The following is a 20,858-nucleotide window of genomic DNA, read 5'->3' on the forward strand; positions in this document are numbered from 1 at the left end:
ACAGACAGTACACCTGCAACATAGACCAACATCCATCAGAGGTATCAGGACCATCCCCTTGGGAACAGTCTGGAAACTACAGGACCCTTTAATATCCAAGTGGAAGAGCCAGGCCACCCTGGAAAGTGCTAATTCAGAGGCTCCCTCTTCCACGCTGATGAGGATCAGTGCCTCATAGAGCGCTGAAGGAGTTCTGATATGTGGTTCTTCTCAGGCAGATTGTCAGAGATGTTGGACTTTTGAATGGGTATGTGCAGAACATTATTGTGACGTATCGTCAGGAAAGTCTGCTGCTGCACAACGTCATCCTGGCCGCCCATCGACCGCCCCAAACCATGCACATCGAGCACTTGCTCACCAGGTCCATTCCAACCCACAATAAAAAGCCTTTGACAAAGTGTCACATGAAAGGCTAATCCTCAAGCTGCAATCCGTGGGTATACAAGATAGTACATACAAGTGAATACAGAACTGGTTAAAACTGGAAGCAGAGAGACGAAACCTCATGTTTCATGACCTAGATAAGGATAATTAGCAAATTTGTCTAATTTGAAGATGACTCAACGCTTGGGGGATTATTATTAATAAAAGAACATACATTTAGAAAATGACAGTAAAATTAGCTCTCTGGGGTCCCCAAGTGGCTCTTCCAGTTGAAGTGCTGCCGCTGGGATGGTGCCGGCTCACATCCAGGCTGTGCAAAGAAGCCGAGCTGTGCTGGGAATTCCGAAGGGGCCGTCACATTGGCTCTGACGCTCCCGGGGTGGGGGATGGGAAGCCGGCAAGGACTGTTTCTCCTCATCACACAACAGCGAACCTACTGGCCAGACACCGAGCACATTCAGAGTGGATAAGAGGCAGGGCTGATCTCTGTTCTCCAGGATCGGTAGCCCGCCTAACTCTGCTTTGGATTGTTGGGCATAAAAGTGAATGTGGCATTACGCATGTCAGATCAGAGGACGCTCATACACCCTCAGAATGTCTGTGCTGTGTGGGCACCCACTGCGGTGAGGAATAAAAACATAATTGGACATTTCAAAATGGGGAAAAATAAATAAAAATAATAATTGCTCACTAAAAAACAAAAAAATAATAATACTTAGCTCTCTAACTTTTAACTTTTTTTTTCTCTTTGCTGTATTATTATGTTCTACTATCTTCTCTTCTTTCTCTGTATCTCCTGAAACACACAGCTGTTTTGTTTTTCTCTGCCTTTACTACCTTTCAATCCCAACTGTCCATTGATTGAAATCCTGAACTGATGTAAAACTGTCATTTGCATCATTAACATATAGGTTTCTCATTTAAATACTGAATAGTGACTTTGCCACCTTTCTGTAAATCGCACCGATTCCACCTGTCAGAAAACGTTTCATTTTATCCAAACTATTACTTTAGGGCAGTACAGAAACACAGGACACAGGTGGAAATTAAGTGGAGCTAGATTTAGGAAAGAGGGAAGGAGACACTTCTTCACACAGAGACTGGTGAGGGTGTGGAATGAGCTACTTAGTCATGTTGTTGAGGCAGAATCATTGGGATCCTTTAAGAAACCCACTTTATAAAGTTTTGAGATCAATCAGCTGCTAGGAACCAGGCAGGCTTCGTAAACTTTCTTATGTATCCTTATCGCTTAGTTCGGGGGACTCCGTAAAAGACACTCACCTGCTTTCCTCTCTCTTTCTCAGCCAGTTATCCCGAAACCACAGCGTCCTGTTCTTTCTGATCATATTCAGCTGGGGAAAGGGAAGCGGACGCATTTTCGGTATATCTGCTTTCGGGTGGGGGGGTGACTCAGCAGCTGCCCCCCCAGCTGCTTCCAATAACTGGCATTGTGCTCTTGGCGGTTTCTGGGTGGGGTTTGTGCAGCACCGGGGATCCGCTCTGGCTGTACCATCTGTCATCTCTCTCTCTTCCCTATTTAAGCTGTGCACTATTTCCTACTCTTGTCTTACATTCTTTGTTGGTCCTCCTCCTCCTCCTCTTCTTTTCTTCACCGCATTGTCCGCACAGGGCTCCCTCTGGGGTGGGGGAAGTGAGTCTCACTCCACAGGCCGGGCCTGGCTTCGCGTCCCAGGTTCCTTGTAGGTCATCGTGGACCCCCGGCCATACCTGTTCTTTCGCAGCTTGTACGCTTTGGCCTCAGCGAGGCTCTAATCTATTTGCCTTTCTCCTAACCCTCTCCCCTTTTCCTCCAGGTCCCGCGGGCATCCAATGGGGTTATACTGATAAACACTTTGGGTGACATTTTCAACTATATGCAAGATTTACACCAATAACAAGCCAATATGTGTTTTGAGTCATCTGTAGGGAAATAAATTTGACAAATGATTTTTTTAATCAAAAATAAATGAATAAATGTAAAAGAAAATAATGTTAATACAATCGTATGAACATTGGATACAAGCAAGCAAAGACGCGCAGGTCAGAGCATGCCCTAATGTATACGTTTGCATCATAACACAGACGTCCGTGGTGTCAAAGCAAATAATTGACCAACGATTCAAACAAAAAAATTACATTAAACACTATGAATATATTAACATTTCCACCCCATTGCTTGCACTCTTCCAAGCAGTATGGATCCACCCTGTTATCACACACCATCAACACACCTCCTGGTAAGGGGGGAAACTCGCCCAAATCTATAACATTCTATAGTGGTCACAATTAAGCATTTTACAGACTTACTTAACCTAATCTGTTAGAAAATGTTTCAAACTAGTCCTTTGTTGGTTGTGTTCTGTTTTCACACTGTGTCTCCACTCCTCCACACATCTTGATTAGACACTTGCTAACTTTGGCTCTCTGCCCAGACACCAAGCTACGAGACTGCAAACATCTTGCTTAGCTAGTTACATGTGCTTTAAGCTGTATCAAAGTATTAAAACTTTAAAGAAACTTATAATCAAATACATAATTAATACTTTATGCAGAATGTCATCATCTACACATCCATAAACACTAGTTTCAGTTACTTTAAACTGTTCTGTGTTCATGCCAAAATACAGAATGTTTGGTTTTGGAGCATAGCAGGAATGACTGGTATTCTTGTACGAACTTTCACAAACAGTGTGCTGTTGCTCAACCTGTCATGTCCATTTCCAGTAAAATCAGAGTCACTCATTTAAAGTAACTGTTTACTCTGCCCGCCTTCCCTGAAAATATGCCAGTCCTTAGGGCTGTTTACGAGAAGAGTGAACTGGCAGATTATTTCTTCTTCTAGCTCTACGCTGCTATGCACCACAGCAAGGTGAGTTCTCTTCGTTTTATAAACAGAAAGACACTAGCCTGCCTGGGTGGTTCGGTGGGTTTGCTATTGAATACATCATAATCAGTACCGTTTACAGTACCTCCCATTCCTTCAGGTTGGTACTGATCCAAAGTCGGTTCATTGTGGAGTCAGCTGGGAGCCCCTGTATGAGGCCATGGCCTGGATAGACACACAGGCTCTGTCTGAGTCTCACTGGGGGCAGGGTGGGGACTCTTATGATGTGCTGGGGATCAAGAGAAGACTTTTATCTGCTGTCGCTAGCAACCTTCATAAGAAGTACAATCATTGCAATTTTTTTACAAAAGATTTAGAAGTGAGTAGTTTTTCGAGATTTACGATTATACTGTAAATTTACAGTATAATCGTAGATCTCGAAAAACTACTCACTTCTAAACCTTTTGTAGTCATCTTTGTATTACTTTAGTATAAATACATGTTAATTTGGATTCATATGTTGTTTTTTTCTGACTTTATGTGAACGAAAAGACACAAATTCGCCCGTTTTCTCATTGGAAATAGTGATATTTTGAAATGTACCTGTCCTGGTCACAAAAGCAAAGTTTGTGGGGAATAATAGCCATTTTCTATACTTTTGAGGCATAAGCAATTAGGAAATAACACTTACTACCCAGGAACAAAAATTGTGTTACATAGTGTTATCATAACCAGATTGAGCTTTTTAACAATCCCATTGTTTTGTATTTTTTAACTATAAAAGGTGGTCCCACAATAAGGTATACATGCTTGATAAGGATTGCAGTAATGGTTATACAGTTCATTTAACTGCTCTGAGTCACTTTGTTTTAGATTCGATCTGTCTGAGAACACATCACAGCTCCTGTGTGTGCTAGTGAAATGTAGATTACTTTTGATTAAACAGAGCTTTAAATGGTTGAATATAAGCTATAAGGTACAACTGTAAGAAAACAGGGTGGCACGGTGGTGTGGTGGTTAGCGTTGCTGCCTCACAGCACCAGAGTCCTGGGTTCAAATCTGGCCTAGGGGGTCTGTCTGTGTGGAGTTTGCATGTTCTCCCTGTGTTCTTGTGGGGGTTTTCTCCAGGTACTCGGGTTTCCTCTTACAATCCAAAGACATGCTGGTCAGGTTGAGTGGTCACTTGAAATTGCCCTTGGTGTGGGTAGTGCTGTGCAATGGACTAGCATCCCATCCAGGGTGTAGTCCTGCTTTGCACCCTGTGTCTGCCAGGGTAGGCTCTCACCACAACTCTGTAAAGGATTAAGAGGTTAATGATAATGGATGTAAGAAAGTAGACCTAGTAGACAGTGAGACATGATAGCACCATCCTGTGAGAGCTATGTGTTAACAGCAGCACCCTTCATTATGACAAGGCCGCTAATGGTAGATGTGGTTAGAACTGTGTCAGGTAAAAAAAAAAAAAAAAAGGGGAAAGAGAGAGAACTTTCGCTGAAGCAGTGTGCTTTTGTGAGTTCCATAACGACACAAGTCATAATTCATTATTTGCATTATCCAGTCCTAGTGGGGCAGAAAAAAGAAAATGGAGCTGTCAAAATGTATTATTAGTGATTGTAGTGATGACCTAACAGCAGATTACTGTGTTCACAGGACTGCACAGTGATGTGGGGGTTCACCATTTCGATCCTACTGCTTTCATTCGAAAGCCTTAATGCCTGTCCACATGAGTGCCGGTGTGAGGATAAAGCCGGTGTTCCAACGGGAGACTGTGAGGGCAGGGGGCTTTATTCACTCCCGTCAGGCATCCCGAAAGAGGTGGAGACCCTGATCCTGAAGAACAACTCCTTGGATCATCTGCCGTCTGATTCCTTTGTGAACTTCACTCAGCTTCAAACCCTCCACCTCCAGAGGAATCGGCTGGCGACCCTGCCTGTCGGTCTCTTTTCCTCGCAATCCCAGCTCATTGTGCTCTTTCTCTATGGGAATTGCATCACGTCACTCCCAGATCACATATTCACACCAGTGCCCAAGCTGGAGCGGCTACACCTGAGCGGGAATAAGCTGACTCATTTCTCAAACGCTGTGTTCGCTCCTTTGGTGAAACTCAAAACACTGGTCTTATCAGGTAACAGACTGCAGAATCTCTCCCCATACTCCTTCCAGAACCTCCAGGAACTCAGAGTCCTGTCTCTGTCCTCGAACAAGCTCACTTCCCTCCACAAGGACCTCTTCCGGCCCCTACATTCGCTCTATGTTTGCGCTCTGAACAACAATCAGCTTGCCCAGCTCCCAGAGTCAATATTCAGGGGTCTCCATGACCTCTATTGGCTCACCCTGGCTAATAACTCTCTCCGGCACTTACCTGTGAACCTTTTCCAGCAAACTCAAATCAAGCACCTGTACCTGTACAGCAATCAGCTGCAGAGTCTCCACGCAGGGCAGCTCCAGCCTCTGCCAGACCTTCAAACCGTGAAGCTCAACGGAAACCAGCTTGAGGTTCTGCCCTCAGGATTCTTTGACAACCTGCCGAAGCTGAGCACTGTGACCCTCTATGACAACCCCTGGAGGTGTGACTGCAGCAGCAGTTATATGCGGGGGTGGGTTCGTGATCACAGGCAACTGGTAAAGAGTCGAGGTCTGCAGAGCGGCGGGGCAGTGATGTGCGACAGCCCCACGCAAGTCAGGGGGCTGTCCATGGCAAATCTCACGGATGCAGACTTGTCCCACTGCTGAGAAAAATCATGTAAGAAACTCATGCCAGTGTTTCCATTGGCAGCTGCTGCTGGTTGCATTATAAAATGAGTCAGAGAACGTACCTGTTCAAATGAATGATAAGTCAATGCATTAAGCAACTACACTTACAGCTTTGCTGGCAGCGTAGATCTGGCAAAGCTTTATACATTTTTAAAACACAACACACTCTATATAAACATATTAAATACAAACATTTTATTATATCAATTTTTTGTCTTTTATTTCAATTTAATGACTCGTGTTTTAAAGTGTTCAGTGGCTACCTCTAAGTTAAGAGTGTATTTTCTGGCATAGCAAAGAGTGTGTCAACATGATAAGAGGTAGCCACTGAACACTAAACATACAATAGAATGTCATGGGTGAATTGTTTTCATAGAATAGAGAGGGGGATTTTTTCCAAGTGTTCAAGCATTATTCAACAAAAGAGGTTAGAAAAAAAGAGTATATATTTTTATTTATAAAAATACAAAGTATATGTTCTTGTTTTAACATTGCATAACATATGATAGAAAACAGTACAATGGAGAAACATTAAACACAGTAAAATATTACATACAATAACACCAGATCATAACATCACTTTTGTAGTGTACAAAAACGTAAAACCTTTAGGTTTTGGGTCAAACTAAAAACTAAATACTTTTAAAACCATATTTAGCCGCAAGCTTTTTAGCATATTTCTTGCTTTTACTTATACACAATACAATCATATTTATAACATTCAAACAAAAAATAACACAGAAGCAGTGTGCTGCCCTTAGACTGAGAGTTTAATCACGATTCCCTTAAAGCACTCAGCTTACAAAATAACCCCTGTGAATCTTACCTAATATTATTGCCATCAAATACGTCAAGCTGTTTAATCTATTTTTTGTTAACTAATACAGCAGTTATTTTAAAAATTATTAAATATACATGTTGTAAAATTGAGTGTAGGAAATGTAAGATCTATGAAATGATGGTAATACAGATTAGCGTGGTTTTATTAGCTCTGTGTACTTGAAAAGCAATATCTTAAACACAAAGTATCATACAGTGAGGGACAGTAATAGAGCAGCCAGCCTGTTCTCACCTCAACAGCACCACTTCAGAAACATTAGTGGATTCATTTTCCTAACTATCAGCTTTGCAGTAAAAACTTCACTTTCTCTTTGTTGCTCTAGAACAGATGTTTATAGATTGATTTGAGTGACAAATAAGGTCTGGCGGATCACATATGAATCTCACGTCTATCCTGATGTTATAGGGTCTGCCAAAACTAAAATTGCAGCAATTTTAATACAAAAAAAAGTAAGCTGTTTTTACATTTTCCAAAATTTTAATCTCAGTAAACTACTTAAAGTTTTATTTTTGTGCGTCTTACCTCAAATATGTTACAGTAGGAACAAGCAGGAAACACCTCAACAGCTTTCCCAGTTTAATCACATTGGATTACAGAGCTGAAGAATCAATTCACGGCCTAGACCAAGCTCATCAACGTGTCAAACTGATATTAAAGGGCAACTTGATATGGGTAAGAAATACCACAGCTATCATATCTAATGTACAGCTTAGATCCAAGTTTGGTAACACTTTGGTGTACCTGATGTGGAGTCGAGACAGGATTCTATTGATTTTCTCAAAGTCACCAGGATGAGACGACTAAAACAGAAAATTATGCAAAGTGAATGTAAAGAAGAAGAATGCAGAAGCTACCTTAGATACATCATTCCCACAGCAAGCTGTTCTTTGAGAGAGCTTAAACTTATTGCTTTCACAAGGATTGGCCCACCATGGTCTGCCACATATCCTGCGTGCTCAAACAAATTGTGCCCAATGTCTTTGGGTTCTCCAAACTGTTTAATCATGCTCCAGGAAAGTGTCATGGTTTGTCTTCCTGAAATAAATCTCCCATTACACTGACATTGTCCAGCATTCAGGTAATGATTAACCCTCTAATACAGTGTATTCACATTGCACCTACACTGACACATGAGCATGCAAAGGACAGTGGAAAGTATCATATACACTGCAATGAGAACTTCTTTAGAAAAGACATTGAGGTGCAAACAGCACTGCTGGAAATCCAATTGAAACAAGTCTCATGTTATCATGTGCTGAATATTTTCATCATGCTGAAGACATAAAGACATCTTCTCAATAGCATGAAGGCAGGTCAGAAGCTAATCTCACCCGACTTGATCATGACAGTGCATTATTTCAATCCTAACAGCCTGATCGTTTTCTATTCTTACAAAATGTTTCTAATTAAGAAAAAGGTTGATGTTTAAGCAGGCCCTCCAACCCAAAAGTGATGAATCCAAGTGACAGAACAATAACTGCCTGTACTGGTTAGTGAGATATTTTACATGATATCCAAGTTAACTGACACGTGCTGTCCCAATGGTACTTTCAGTGTCAGCATCAGTCAAGGCACATCTACATTCAAACACACTGTGTAGATAACAACCTCCAATCTGCACACACATAGTGCTGTAGTGTACTCCCTACTCCAGTCTCTACTCTACTCGTGTTTTATTGTGGGCTTGTTTTAATATCATTTAGAGGATATTTCTAAGCTGAGCCAACACTGATAATGGGTTCACTGTGGTGGCGACAGGATGACTGGAGACAGCCTGGAACGCACAAGGGTGATGATTCATGCATTATTAAAAAAATGCCATACAAAAGTTCTGCAATCATTTATTGATGACTATCAAGCAATTTCCTCCCTCAGTTACTGTAAGACCCTCCCCTCGTGCACACTACTTTCAATTAAAACACAAGACTAGACTTGGGCTGCACAATAACCTACCCTGCAGCTTCTGTGCTTCCCTTTATAGATTGAGATCTTTTATTTAATATTATGTACTCAAAATAAACTACAAAATGATTTCACAAAACTCTACCGGAAGCCACGATAGTAGCACCGTATTTCTTGTTAGATTTCCAAATGTCACATTTTTCTATTTTTGTCAGTTTTTTGTCAAGTATATTGGAAAACTGCAAAGCGGTAGTTAGTTAAACATGTTAACGTAACATTATTCAGCAGGTTTCATTCGATTTCATAATTCTATAGGGTGACGCAACACTTTGGGCCATAGCTGCATAGTCTATTTAAAGTGTACTTTGTAATAATTCAAATTGAAAGCTGTAAATATGCACAAATATGCTCTCTCTTATACTGTGCACCATGTGTTATATATCAAGACATTTTATTACTTTGAATCTTATGCTTTTGCTGAATAATCACTTGCATGACTGAGGAGTGTGTGGGGTATTAACCAGTTTGACACAAGCTGAAAGGACAATAGGTCAAGTTACATGTGTTTGACTTTTCTCGAGACATCTGTTTCTCAATAAATAAATGGTGTCTTTTTGTGTTTACATCCAAGGTCCCTCATTTCCCTTTGAAACGCTTACTTCTCCCCGAACACTATGCAAATGAAGGCGAGGGAGAGGGGGGGGCAGATTTAAATTAGCCATGCTGACAGCCCACTTAGATTCTTGTGCTGTTAACAGTGAAAGTCCCCAAAATACCGTTTACTTGATCAGAGAACAGTTTCACGAGAAAGAATCCACGTGGCATCGTGTTTGACTTAAATGGTTATTAAAGGTCTGATTTGCTGATGGATAGCGCCTGTTTTTGTAATACTTTGTTTTAGTGTTGTTGACCACATTGCTTTTCATCTGTGGGTGGGGGGCTATTTTATTATAATAAACTGGGCCAAATCTCAGTGGTGGTTGAACAGGCGTTTGGGCTACTGAAAGGGAGGGGCGGATACTACTGAAGTGTACTGAAGTGAACCATGAGTTTGTTCCCCAAATTATTACTGCCTGCTGTATCCTGCACAATCTGTGCCAGGACCGTAAGGAGGAGTCCAGGCAGAGGAACAGCTACCTCAGCCGCCAGCAACAACTGCACAACAGCGATATAAAGAGGGTCCTGCTATTAGAGATGCACGGCTATCTTTATTTCTGTACTTTTATTTTGCATCACATTTTTGTTTCATTAGCTTATTTTGTATCTCGTTATACCAGATCCAGCATCCTCATTTGTGCTGTACTTGTATGACTGCTTCTGCTAAATAAAGAATTGCAATACTGAATAGTATTGTTGAAATAAGTCACAAAAATTCCACACATTTTATTTTGAGAGTGGGTTAAACAATGTTGGTGTTGTGCACTGTATCAAGCTGATTCATCATATCCTCTTCCCTTATGGGTATTAACACCCGAGTCTCTTCATCACTCCAACGGACTACTGAGACTGTTTTTTGGGACATTTTCACGAGCATTCCCTGCCAAGTTTCACAAGCACTGTTCATTCATGTGAAACAAACCAACACATAAACTGGCTTATTGTTATCAGGAGCTTGTCCCCATTGACTCACCTTATATTCTAGTGTTTGGGGCATTTCAACGGGGTGATAATACCAGAGGGTGGCATCTACTGGAGTGATATTAGGTGGGTTTGATTGTATTTCATAGGTGTTTTTCTGTTTCCTATTTATCATATCTGAAATGTATCCTTATTACAGTTGTGACTGGGGCAACACACTGCTATTTCAGTCCAAAAACACAAGCATGTTTTGAATAAATAGAGGGGAAGCAGTGGTAGCAGTTCATGATAGGATGAAATCTGATATCGGCAGTTTTGTGATATGAAAATTAAGAACACTTCTCATTGTAACTTTTCTGGAAATAAAAACTAGGATCTATTAAAAAGCATTTCTAAACATGATCAATGAAGATATCAACAAGGCATGAAAGTTCACAGAACGTCTCATGCCATAATGCTTCTTATCTTGTTTTTACACGGCTACTACTGCCTTTCTAATCAGTCATAAAGCTGGACTGTTAATCACTTGATTAATAACAGATCCTTCTTCTCAATACTTGTAAATCTGGGCAGGCAGTTTCTCCTATCTGCTGAAAGTGCTTCAGTTTAGTCCAACAGAAATGACTCCCTGTACAAACACTGGGAGTCACACAGATTGTCCCAACATTTAAAATATAGAAACACAGAATTTCTCATCATGATCATTTAAATATAACACCTGTCTAAAAGGCAGGAGCTATTCTGGGCATGCCTGGCGTGTTCTGCTGATTTGCTGCTTCGACAACGGTTATGTCAGTTTCATTATACATAGTAGAGTCTCCTAAATTGCATACAGTTTTTATACAGCAAGCATATCTTTACTAATTCCTTTAGCTGGACTGGCTCATTACATTTCTCTCAACACTAATTAGGGCAGATTGTCGTGGAAGTGAAACTCAAGAGTCCACAGTAACTGACCACTGGCTTGGCTCCTGTCAGCTTTATTTCCAGCCCAGGGGAGCCGATTTCCAGCCTGGAGTTGAGAAGGTCTGGGAGAGACAGGCCTGCCTGCCCGGTGCCCCTCTTGCCTGCCCGCTGTCCCACCTGGTCCCTCCTGCCTCCCCGTTGTGTCCCTCCTGCCTGCCTGGTGCCCCTCCTGCCTGCCCGCTGTCCCTCCTGCCTGCCCGCTGTCCCTCCTGGTCCCTAGTACCCTGGCAGCTGTCCCTCCAGGGGGCTCACACCTCGTCACTGCCCAGGCTTGGACTCTCGTCGGGGTCATGGGAGCCTGGCCTGGCTGAGGGGAAGCTCACGTTCAGGTATCCGATGTCAGAGGGCTGGGAGCGGAGGGTGGAGAAGGAGGACTTGAGGCTCTCAGGCGGCTCGCTGGCCTTCACCCTGCGGATTGCATCCAGGATCCCCAGAGTGTCACACATCCCTGCGGTCAGACTGCAGAAAGAATTACTAGATTAGAATTTGAAGACATTGAAAAAGACTTCTAGTTTAAACATGTGTCATTGGTTGGGTTGATCACAGTGATTCACGGTGACGTGTAGGGGAATAATTGCATAGAACCATTCCTGTACCTGTTTGTTGCTACTCAATTATTCACTGAGTTATATGCTTTAAAGCATTTTGAGTTCATGATCTATTAAGTTTATAGAAATAAAGTAAATGTATTAAACTGCAGGTACGTGTAGCTGAAAACCAATTGAAGCTTATTGCTTATAGCTTAATGGTTGAAAGGGAAACCACCCTGTCTCTCTGTAAAGGTATAATAACTGTATACTAACTCTGTATGTCAGAACATACTGCTCGGGCTTCCTAACACTGTTGAGCTGTTCTCGTTTGCGCAAACTAATAAAACTTTATATCTCTGAATACCTGATGCAGTTGGCTCTTTTAGTTGCGGACCTGAAAAGTTCCACGACACTTGACTAGGTAACCCATTCCACACCCTCACCACTCTCTGTAAAAAATGGTGTCCTACCCTGTGTCTCAAGTCTATCTCCACGTCATTTCTAACTGTGTCCTCATAAAGTATAGCTATGGCAATTATGTTGTTTAAACAATAAAGCTATAAAAAGTAAAATTTATACACAGGCTACTTCTTTTGATTTTTAGACTTCCCAGCCTCTCCCGTTTCTCAGAATACATTTTTCATGTAACGAACTATGTGTCAAAACAAAGAATACACAAGAGACCACTTTAAACTTGATAACAGCTCGGTGGCAGGCATATAAAAATGAATACAATGGCCAAGTATCAGTTACACCCTAGAGACATGTTTACGCTGACAGAGTCTCATGTTTATAGTGCATACCAGACGCGGTGCACTGACATTAACTCTTCAGATCCACACAGTTAACAATCATTAAAGAGTGAGGCGATTCAAATCACATTTTCATAGTTTTATTTTATGATGTTTGATATCATTTTATTTTTTTATAAGTCTGTGTTTAAGGTGCTCAGAAGTTGCTCATCACTTCCAGTTGCCAGGCACAGAACATGTAACCAGGACTTTGTTTCTACTCCCCGGCACTACAGGCTTCGGCTGCCCACGGCTAGCTGCTGAAATCAAAAGAGCGTTTCAGTGCTTTTTCCAAACCTGGCAAACCTTGGAAATCCTTGCTGTGCATCAATGGAAACAGACACCCACAGACACTCCCCACAGACACTCCCCCACAGACATTCCCACACTCAGAGACTCACTCACAGTTCTAGAATTCTACTGGAAAGATGCGGGAGTCCCAGTTGAAACGCAGTCTGAGGCTCAGTCACACTGCAATGGGTGTCTGTTCCAGAGCTGTATGCTTCTCACCTGGTGTTGCTGGACTGCAGAAGGCTGCCGTTCAAAAGCAGGCTCTCAGTGGGAAAGGCTTTTTTGATCTCCTAGAAGAGAACCAGGGACATGTGGCTAAATCACACATTTGACTCTAGTATTAGAAACAATCTTTAAACTGAGATTTTAATCTGGTCCATGCAGGGCTGTATAATCCTGTCAGGAGGGCAGTACAGTAAACCGTTGTGTATCCGCCCGTCACATGTCCACCCTAACCATTTACCCACCATGATCAAGACCCTCAGCACAGAGTGAGTGAGTGAGTGAGTCAGAACCAGAACCAGGGTTGGATACCGAAGAGTGAGTGAGAGTCGAAACCGTCGACAGGCAGGTGAGTAGCCAGAGTTCGTTTAGTATTGAACAGAGACAATTAGTTCAGAGACTGTAGATCCCACCAAAGTTTTCTTACACTGTGTTGTATGTACTTTCAAAGATTAATGGAGACCAAATTCTGATACTGCTGATAAAACATATGCTAAATAACTTATTTACCAAGTGCATGCCAAACGAATAATTGATTCTCTAGATATATGTAAAATTTTAAGTGTGACTTAAAGACTAACAGACACAGGCCCATATGAACACTTTTACTATATCCCCGGGGGCAGGAAAAGGCAATGAAAGGCTCAGCAGGAATAGATACTTCCAACTGCCATGAAAGCAAACCCTAGATAAGAGCACGTAGATGGGATGTTTCCATTAAAGTGTACAGAAACGCAGACATACGCATTTAGTTCACAAGAGGCTGGAACCTGCTGTACCTCCATACTGCAGACAGACTGGACACTCCTCAGAGCGCGCTCCAACGCTCCGACCTGATTGGACAGCCGCAGGGTTCTATCCTGGAGCTGCCTGTTTTCTTCCTCCAGGCAGTTCAACCTGAGAGACCAGGAAGAAGAGAGGACAATTCAAAACGACACTGGATAGAGCAATGCTTCTCAAACTGGGGTACCGGGACCCAGAGGAATCACTCGACAGTTACTCAGGGTTTTACTGTGTGGAGGTGGTGCGTGGTTCAGTGTCTGTGCCGTGTGGAGGTGGTGCGTCGTTCAGTATCTGTACCATGTGGAAGTGGTGTGTGGTTCAGTATCTGTGCATTGTGGAGGTGGTGAGTGGTTCAGTATCTGTGCATTGTGGAGGTGGTGCGTGGTTCAGTATCTGTGCCGTGTGGAGGTGGTGCGTGGTTCAGTAAAGGTGCCGTGTGGAAGTGGTTCAGCGTCTGTGCCGGGTGGAGGTGGTGCGTGGTTCAGTATCTGTGCCATGTGGAAGTGGTGCGTGGTTCAATATCTGTGCCGTGTGGACGTGGTGCGTGGTTCAGTATCTGTGCCGTGTGGAAGTGGTGTGTGGTTCAGTATCTGTGCCGGGTGGAGGTGGTGCGTGGTTCAGTATCTGTGCCGGGTGGAGGTGGTGCGTGGTTCAGTATCTGTGCCGGGTGGAAGTGGTGCGTGGTTCAGTATCTGTGCCGTGTGGAAGTGGTGCGTGGTTCAGTATTTGTGCCGTGTGGAAGTGGTGCGTGGTTCAGTATCTGTGCCGGGTGGAGGTGGTGCGTGGATCAGTATCTGTGCCATGTGGAAGTGGTGTGTGGTTCAGTATCTGTGCCGTGTGGAGGTGGTGTGTGGTTCAGTATCTGTGCCGTGTGGAAGTGGTGTGTGGTTCAGTATCTGTGCAGGGTGGAGGTGGTGCGTGGTTGGTTCAGTACCTGTGTTGTCTGGTGGAGATGGTGTGAGTGCAGGTCTGTCCCAACTCCTCCTCTTCACTCAGACGTCTCAACAGCTCCCGTTTCTCCACCAGAAGTTTCTCATTCACATCTGTCAATTTCCTAATCCATTCCTGTTCCTGCATTTCACATGAAAAAACACACACAGCTTTCTTTAACCTAGTAGGGTTCATTTTTTGCACTAAACTTTACACACGGGATCTCCATTACCAATGCAACGTCAAGTAAGATTCATAAAATCACAGATCACAGTTACTTTTCCAGTTCACCTTCTTAGCCAGGCTCCTCGCCAGCGTCAGATCCTTCTCCAGCTTCCTGATCCTGCCGTCTCTCTCCACGGTCTCTCTCAAGAAAAACTCCTTTGCTCGCCGGAGCTTCGCCTTGTGCCTGGCCTGCTTCTCGCTGTACCGTCTGAAAAGAAGCGGCCACTTTAAAAGCAAACCTGGCTGACAGGATCCCACAGGGGGGTTATCAGTTCTCCTCATCTTATAAACCAGAGAATGTATGACGCAAGAACACACAAATCTCTAAAAAAACATGTAGGCATTTGTAATGAGTCTGCAATTCAGACTCCCGACAGTAGAAGGTATTGAATCACCCAAGGTTTCCCTTACCCAGTCACCTTACTGTCTTGGTGAGGGGTGAAAGAGCGAGTATGTAAATCCCTGCCACTCAAGTCCTGTGATGGTTAAGAACACCTGTCTTATAGGGATTGGTGTTCCACTGGCTACAGAGGTGGGGCCTGGCATACAAAAGGGGACGCAATGCTGTGCTCAGGGTTGGTCCTTGAAACACAGCAGGAGTCTGTGGAGGGAGGAGGGACTCTTTTCTGTGTGTAAGACCTAACTGTTTGTTCGTTTTTGTTTCCTGTTTTACTTCGGTCCTTCCTGACACAACTGAAGAGTAAGGACTAACAGTGAGTTTACCGTCAGCCCGACTGAAACCACAGCTAAAGAAAACCAACGCACTACTTTTTTGATATATTCAATCCTTCACATCAATCCCCTTGCGGTTTCCTTTTTTGTTTTGTAAAGAAAGCTCCTTTGTTTTCACTTGCAACACTGCCTGGACTGTCTCTTTGTTATTTACATGCCCCATCATACCACACACTAAAATGAATCAATAAGAAATACCACAAAGAACACACAATGGTATTACTTCCAGCCACGGAGGGCTGAGAGCTGTAGGGGGACAGGATGATGGATACACTCTGGTGTACCTGCTGCACTTGGAGAGAAGGCATGTTTGAGAGCTCTATTAAGGCCACAGTGCTTTACAAAAAAGACATCAATTAAGAGAACTTATTTCAGACCTCTATCAAGCTGATCTTGAGTGATGTGTGTGTGCGTGTGTGTGTCCAGCGTGCGTGACTGAGTTCAGCGTGTTTGAGCGCGACGCCGCTCTACCTGACGTGTGAGTCCAGCTGGTGCAGAACTCGCCGGAGCTCCTCCTGGAGTCTCTCTGACTCATGTTGGCATGACAACAGCTGGTCAGACAGATTCTGATTGGTCTTCTGGCTGTGCTGGCGCTACAGAGTGGAAAGACGATAGCAAGAAATCTGTCTAAAGCCTTTTTAAGGTTATTTGGAAGAAACAAGAGGAAGGGCAGTATAATAATAAAATTAACAATCTAATCTAGTATTCTTTTCACTCTTTTTGATACCCCCAGTCCTGCTAGCCAATAGGATTATGCAGTGCTGCTGACCTCATCTGTTACTGTGCTGTGCTCCTCCTCCAGCACGCTCAACCGCGCCCCCTGCTGGTGCAGCCGGTGATTCAGCTCGGTGTTGCTGCGACTCAGAGATGCCTCCTTCTTCCTCAGCAAGCGCAGCTGCTGCTGCAGCTCCTCCCCCTTCTGCTCCAGCAGCTTCCTGCGAGGAGAGAACCAGCAGAGGTGGATCATTCACTCATTCAGTGCATGGCTCATTTTCAATCCAGTATAACCCTACACTCAGTTACTGCCCACTGATAGCAGCACAAAAAGGATTTGCTCCATTAAGAAGACTTTTAGTACTGCCAGACTCCCTATCCAGCATTTGCTAGCTCTTGCAACAAACAAACAGGGAGCAGCAGGTACAGTCTTTTGTTTTAACACCGTGTCTAGCAGGCTGGTGTGTTTGTGTGATGTGCGGGTGTGCGATTTGTACCTGCAGAGCTGCTCCTCTGTGAGTCTGCCTCTCAGCGTGGCCAGGCTCTCCGTGCTCTCTCGAGCCTCTCTCTGCAGCTGCTCCATCTCCTGCACCCGGGTCTCTGCCAGGTGCAGCTGGTGCTGAGCTCCCTTCAGCTGCTGCTGTAGCTCCCAGACCTGCAACACACCCGCAAGGTTACTGCACAGACACACAGCTTTCCATTGATACTATTAGAACAGTTTTGGACAATCAGACACACACAGCTTTCAATTCACACTATTAGAACAGCTGGGGACAATCAGAGACACACACACCTTTCCATTCACATGATTAGAAGAGCTTTGGACAGTCTATGTGGTTAACGGCCACAACATTCAGGGCAGTATACTCTGGTGTCTGTTTTTCTTAATGTGAAATTGTTAGAAATAACTTAAACACCATTTTAAGGTATTTCTTACATTTCCCTTCCTGTGTTAAACTGTTTGCAATCATTCCAAGAGGTTCTTGGTTTGGTTACTCCAATGACCGAGTTCTCATTTTTCTATAAATCTGCCTTTATCTGGCATAGAGCTCCTGTGAGCTTGTCAGAGGAATGCCAAGTGCCAGGACTGAACGGGCTTCCTCATTCTATTCATATCATGTGACTGCTTTAAAAACCACAGGAAACTCTGGAAATGCTGCAGCTGTTAAAGCTGAGCCCCGGGTGTGCCTGTGCTGCGCACCTTCTTGTCTGCGCTGAGGAGGCGGGAGCTCTCTGCCCTCAGCTCCTCCTGCAGGCTGAGTTGGGCTCGGCCGCTCTCAGTTCTGTGCAGAAGCTCCAGCTCCAGCTCCCGGCCTCTATGCTGGCTGCTCTCCAGCTCCGCACTCAGAGACGCGCTGGCCTGCTCCACACCTGCCAGCCGGGATTGCGCCTGCTTCAGCTCAGCTTTCACCTGCACACCACAAAACACACCAGCCCATTATCCCAATCCTGACAAGCCCTACACCAAGGGAGGCCAACCCTGGTCCTGGAGAGCCACAATCCTGCAGTTTTTCAGGGTAAATGGACCTGGAAAACAAGTTAGTGCTGAACAATTAAGAAAATAACTGGTTCAGTTCAGTAATTGAGAACTCAGCTGGAACAAAAACCAGAATACCCTGCAGCTCTCCAGGAGAAGGGTTGGCCACCCCTGCCCTACTCCTTCAATGTGCAAAAGCATGTTGGTGTCAGATTACTGGACTGTACCTGCGCTGAAATATTGCACCCATTACTCTAGGGCACTGGTACTCAACTCTGACCCTCAAGATCTAATCCAGTCCAGGTTTTTACTCCAATCAGGTTTTAATGTAGTTAATTGAAGCTGCTAATAGGCAATTAACTAATTTAGGATCTGGTTAGAATAAAGAGCAGGACTGGAACAGATTGAGGGCCAGAGTTGAGTACCACTGCTCTAGGGTTACCCTGCACACAGTATAATGGACCACTACAGGTGCTCTATATATGTGTAAATATCTTGTATTTGCATTTTGTGGTATTGGTTTGGCAGTTACAGGGTTCATATCCTGCAGGGTTAGTCAGTCAGCTCCCCAAACTGGTTTCCACAGAGACAGTCAGGCAAAGGCAATCGTCAATCCTCAAGAGGAGGCTGCCAAGCAGAAAGAAATGAGGAAGGTACAGAGCTGAAGTTGGCTTGAAAAATATGCTTCAGAACTGAAAACTCCAGTCCACTGTGGGTAAAAACCTTAACCTTATGTTTTGCCTTTTCTTTGTTTAAAAAGAAGAATCTTTTTGTGTTGTTTTGCATCAAGTATTTCCTTTGATTGGTGAAAGCTCAGTTTGGGATTCTTGCTTGTTAGATTAAGATTTGGTGCACTTTGAAGCGATTCTTGTCAGATTGATTTAGAATAAAAGTTCAGCTTCAATTTGGGATTTCTGCTTTTTTTTCCTTAAACAAATTGGATAAAGCAAGGGCAGAATACTGCATATATGAGACACATGTAATTCTACTTGTATTCATAATCCCATCTCATTAACTTGCTTCAACAGTTTATCGTTCATTTTGATTGTCCTTTCGCTACAACAAACCCCTCGATATAACGAACAAAAGTCTTGGACTCCAACAGTTTCATTATAGCGAGGGTGTCCTGTACTAACTTGTTGTGGGTCAAAATTCTTTACAGCCTTTAAAAACATGTGAGCTGGATGAATAAAGTGTAGTCTGAATCTGCATTGATCAGGGTTATAGTAAGTTGATGGTGCATTGCAAGTTTGAAAAAGAAATACGTCTTTTTTAAATAGGCAGTCCCAGCTGTTGTGTTCCTTGCACTGCTGAAGCTGAGGCGGTGGGCTCTGTACCTTGGTGTTCTCCTGCTCCAGCAGAGCGCTGTGTCTCTTCTGGTCCAGGTTCTTCTCTCTCTCGTATCGCAGTTCTCTCTCCGCCGAGGAGAACAGGTTCTGCGTTCTCTGCAGGTCCTGTTTCAGCTGCCGACACTCCTCCCCCATCTGCTGGAGCAGGCTCTCCTGGGACTGGAGAAGAGACAAGGCGTTACCTGAGGACCACCTCAGGGGATTTCTGATCGTGCTCAAATTCAAAACTGACAACACTGCTAATACAGAGCACTGGTATGCCGTGCCTGTATCATGTGTACGACATGGGAATATGCTTTAATTCCAGATCTGAGAATACCTTTTAGCAGTCTGCTTGAGAAAACATGCCAATAAGTTAACCAGTGCAGTCACATTCACAGGGTCTTTATAAATCACACAGTTCTTGAAAGGGATAGTTTATAACAGCTAAACTTTTGTAATCATTTATTACACAGGCAATACGTTAATAGTGTTCAGAGAGGAAGAGCTGAAGCTCTGTAGTTTTAAGGTAGGCGCAAAAGTAAGAACAAGTAAACAATATCTGAATATAATGTTATAGGATTGTAGCCAAATGCTACCTGAAATTGGGCGTGTATGATACAAGTTTGGTGAAGACTTGTGCAAATGAACTCTTTCAGCTTTACACAGCGACTATCTTGGGATAACACTGTCTTTGTGATGGGCGCCCATGCATATTGTATCATCAAAATGAGATGATCAAGCCAGCATGAAGGTAAATGCAATTTGCATTCTGTACTTTCAAAACCTGAAATAATACTGTCACCAACGTCAGTTTGTCTGCAGATGCATCCTTCCCCCATGTGATGCTCACCTTGGCCCTGCCATGCCCCTCCCCTATCTGAGCCTGCAGGGCAAGCTGGTGCTGGCTGGCTAGGAGACGCTCCTCCTCCAGGGTGGACTGCAGGCGACCCATTTCTACCTTCAGAGAGACCAGCTGCACACACACAGACACGTTACTACAGACACACACAGAGACACAGCACGTTACTGCAGACACACTGGCAAGAGATACAGCCCGTTACTGCAGACACACTGACAGCACACTGCATGCTTATGCTTGCCAGAACCTTGCATTCCAGTTTTCTCCAGATACACACAATTAATGCTCTCCACTGCCCCCTTGACGACCAATCAGCACAGTTCAATATCCAATTGTTCCTGGCACACATTTTGAATTATTAACGTGGAGTCCCGCAAGGGTCATACCTGGTTGACTCCCTCCTCCGTAACTCTGTGGGAAGGCCTGTGCTGGGGCTGTTCTGGGCTGGCCTCCCTCCCTGCCCCCTGCCTCAGTCTGTGGCTCACCTCTTGATTGCTCTGCAGCTCCAGACCCAGCCGCTGCCTCTCCTCCTGGACTGTCAGCCGCTCCTGCACACTTTCGCTCAGTTGCTGCTGCAGGGAGGCCCCCTGGGCACGGCTCTCCAGCACCTCCCCCCTGCCACAGAGAGAGGAGCCCATTCAACATCAACAACATGGTGAGGTACCCCAATTCCATACCCTCGCACTCTCTGCATGGAGAAGCGTCTCCAACCTTTATTTGTGTC

The 20,858-nt window shown here is 44.0% G+C and overlaps 2 protein-coding genes across 4 annotated transcripts in view; one reads left to right on the top strand and one right to left on the bottom strand.

Annotated features, from left to right (window-relative positions):
• The first annotated feature begins 3,151 nt into the window (after positions 1-3,151).
• LOC121328650 (leucine-rich repeat-containing protein 15-like) lies at positions 3,152-7,864 on the top strand. Its single transcript, XM_041273554.1, has 2 exons — positions 3,152-3,253; positions 4,859-7,864. Exons 1-2 carry the CDS (start codon positions 3,239-3,241, stop codon positions 5,939-5,941), a joined length of 1,098 nt encoding a protein of 365 aa, XP_041129488.1. The 5' UTR covers positions 3,152-3,238; the 3' UTR covers positions 5,942-7,864.
• Positions 7,865-8,951: 1,087 nt separating this feature from the next.
• LOC121328648 (coiled-coil domain-containing protein 30-like) overlaps positions 8,952-20,858 on the bottom strand; it is a 32,488-nt gene continuing 20,581 nt past the window's right edge. For all 3 annotated transcript variants that reach the window (XM_041273552.1, XM_041273551.1, XM_041273550.1), the window contains exons 17-28: positions 20,620-20,749; positions 20,126-20,248; positions 19,282-19,452; positions 17,669-17,878; positions 16,965-17,122; positions 16,523-16,688; positions 16,225-16,346; positions 15,088-15,229; positions 14,801-14,937; positions 13,863-13,980; positions 13,081-13,151; positions 8,952-11,708 (exon numbers count right to left, since the gene is read on the bottom strand). In XM_041273552.1, coding sequence (XP_041129486.1) covers positions 11,498-11,708; positions 13,081-13,151; positions 13,863-13,980; positions 14,801-14,937; positions 15,088-15,229; positions 16,225-16,346; positions 16,523-16,688; positions 16,965-17,122; positions 17,669-17,878; positions 19,282-19,452; positions 20,126-20,248; positions 20,620-20,749 — 1,759 coding nt within the window. In that variant the 3' untranslated portion in view covers positions 8,952-11,497. The remainder of the gene's footprint in view (positions 11,709-13,080; positions 13,152-13,862; positions 13,981-14,800; positions 14,938-15,087; positions 15,230-16,224; positions 16,347-16,522; positions 16,689-16,964; positions 17,123-17,668; positions 17,879-19,281; positions 19,453-20,125; positions 20,249-20,619; positions 20,750-20,858) is intronic.

This window comes from Polyodon spathula, chromosome 16 (genome assembly GCF_017654505.1).
Source record: "Polyodon spathula isolate WHYD16114869_AA chromosome 16, ASM1765450v1, whole genome shotgun sequence".
In the NCBI taxonomy this organism is placed as follows: domain Eukaryota; kingdom Metazoa; phylum Chordata; class Actinopteri; order Acipenseriformes; family Polyodontidae; genus Polyodon; species Polyodon spathula.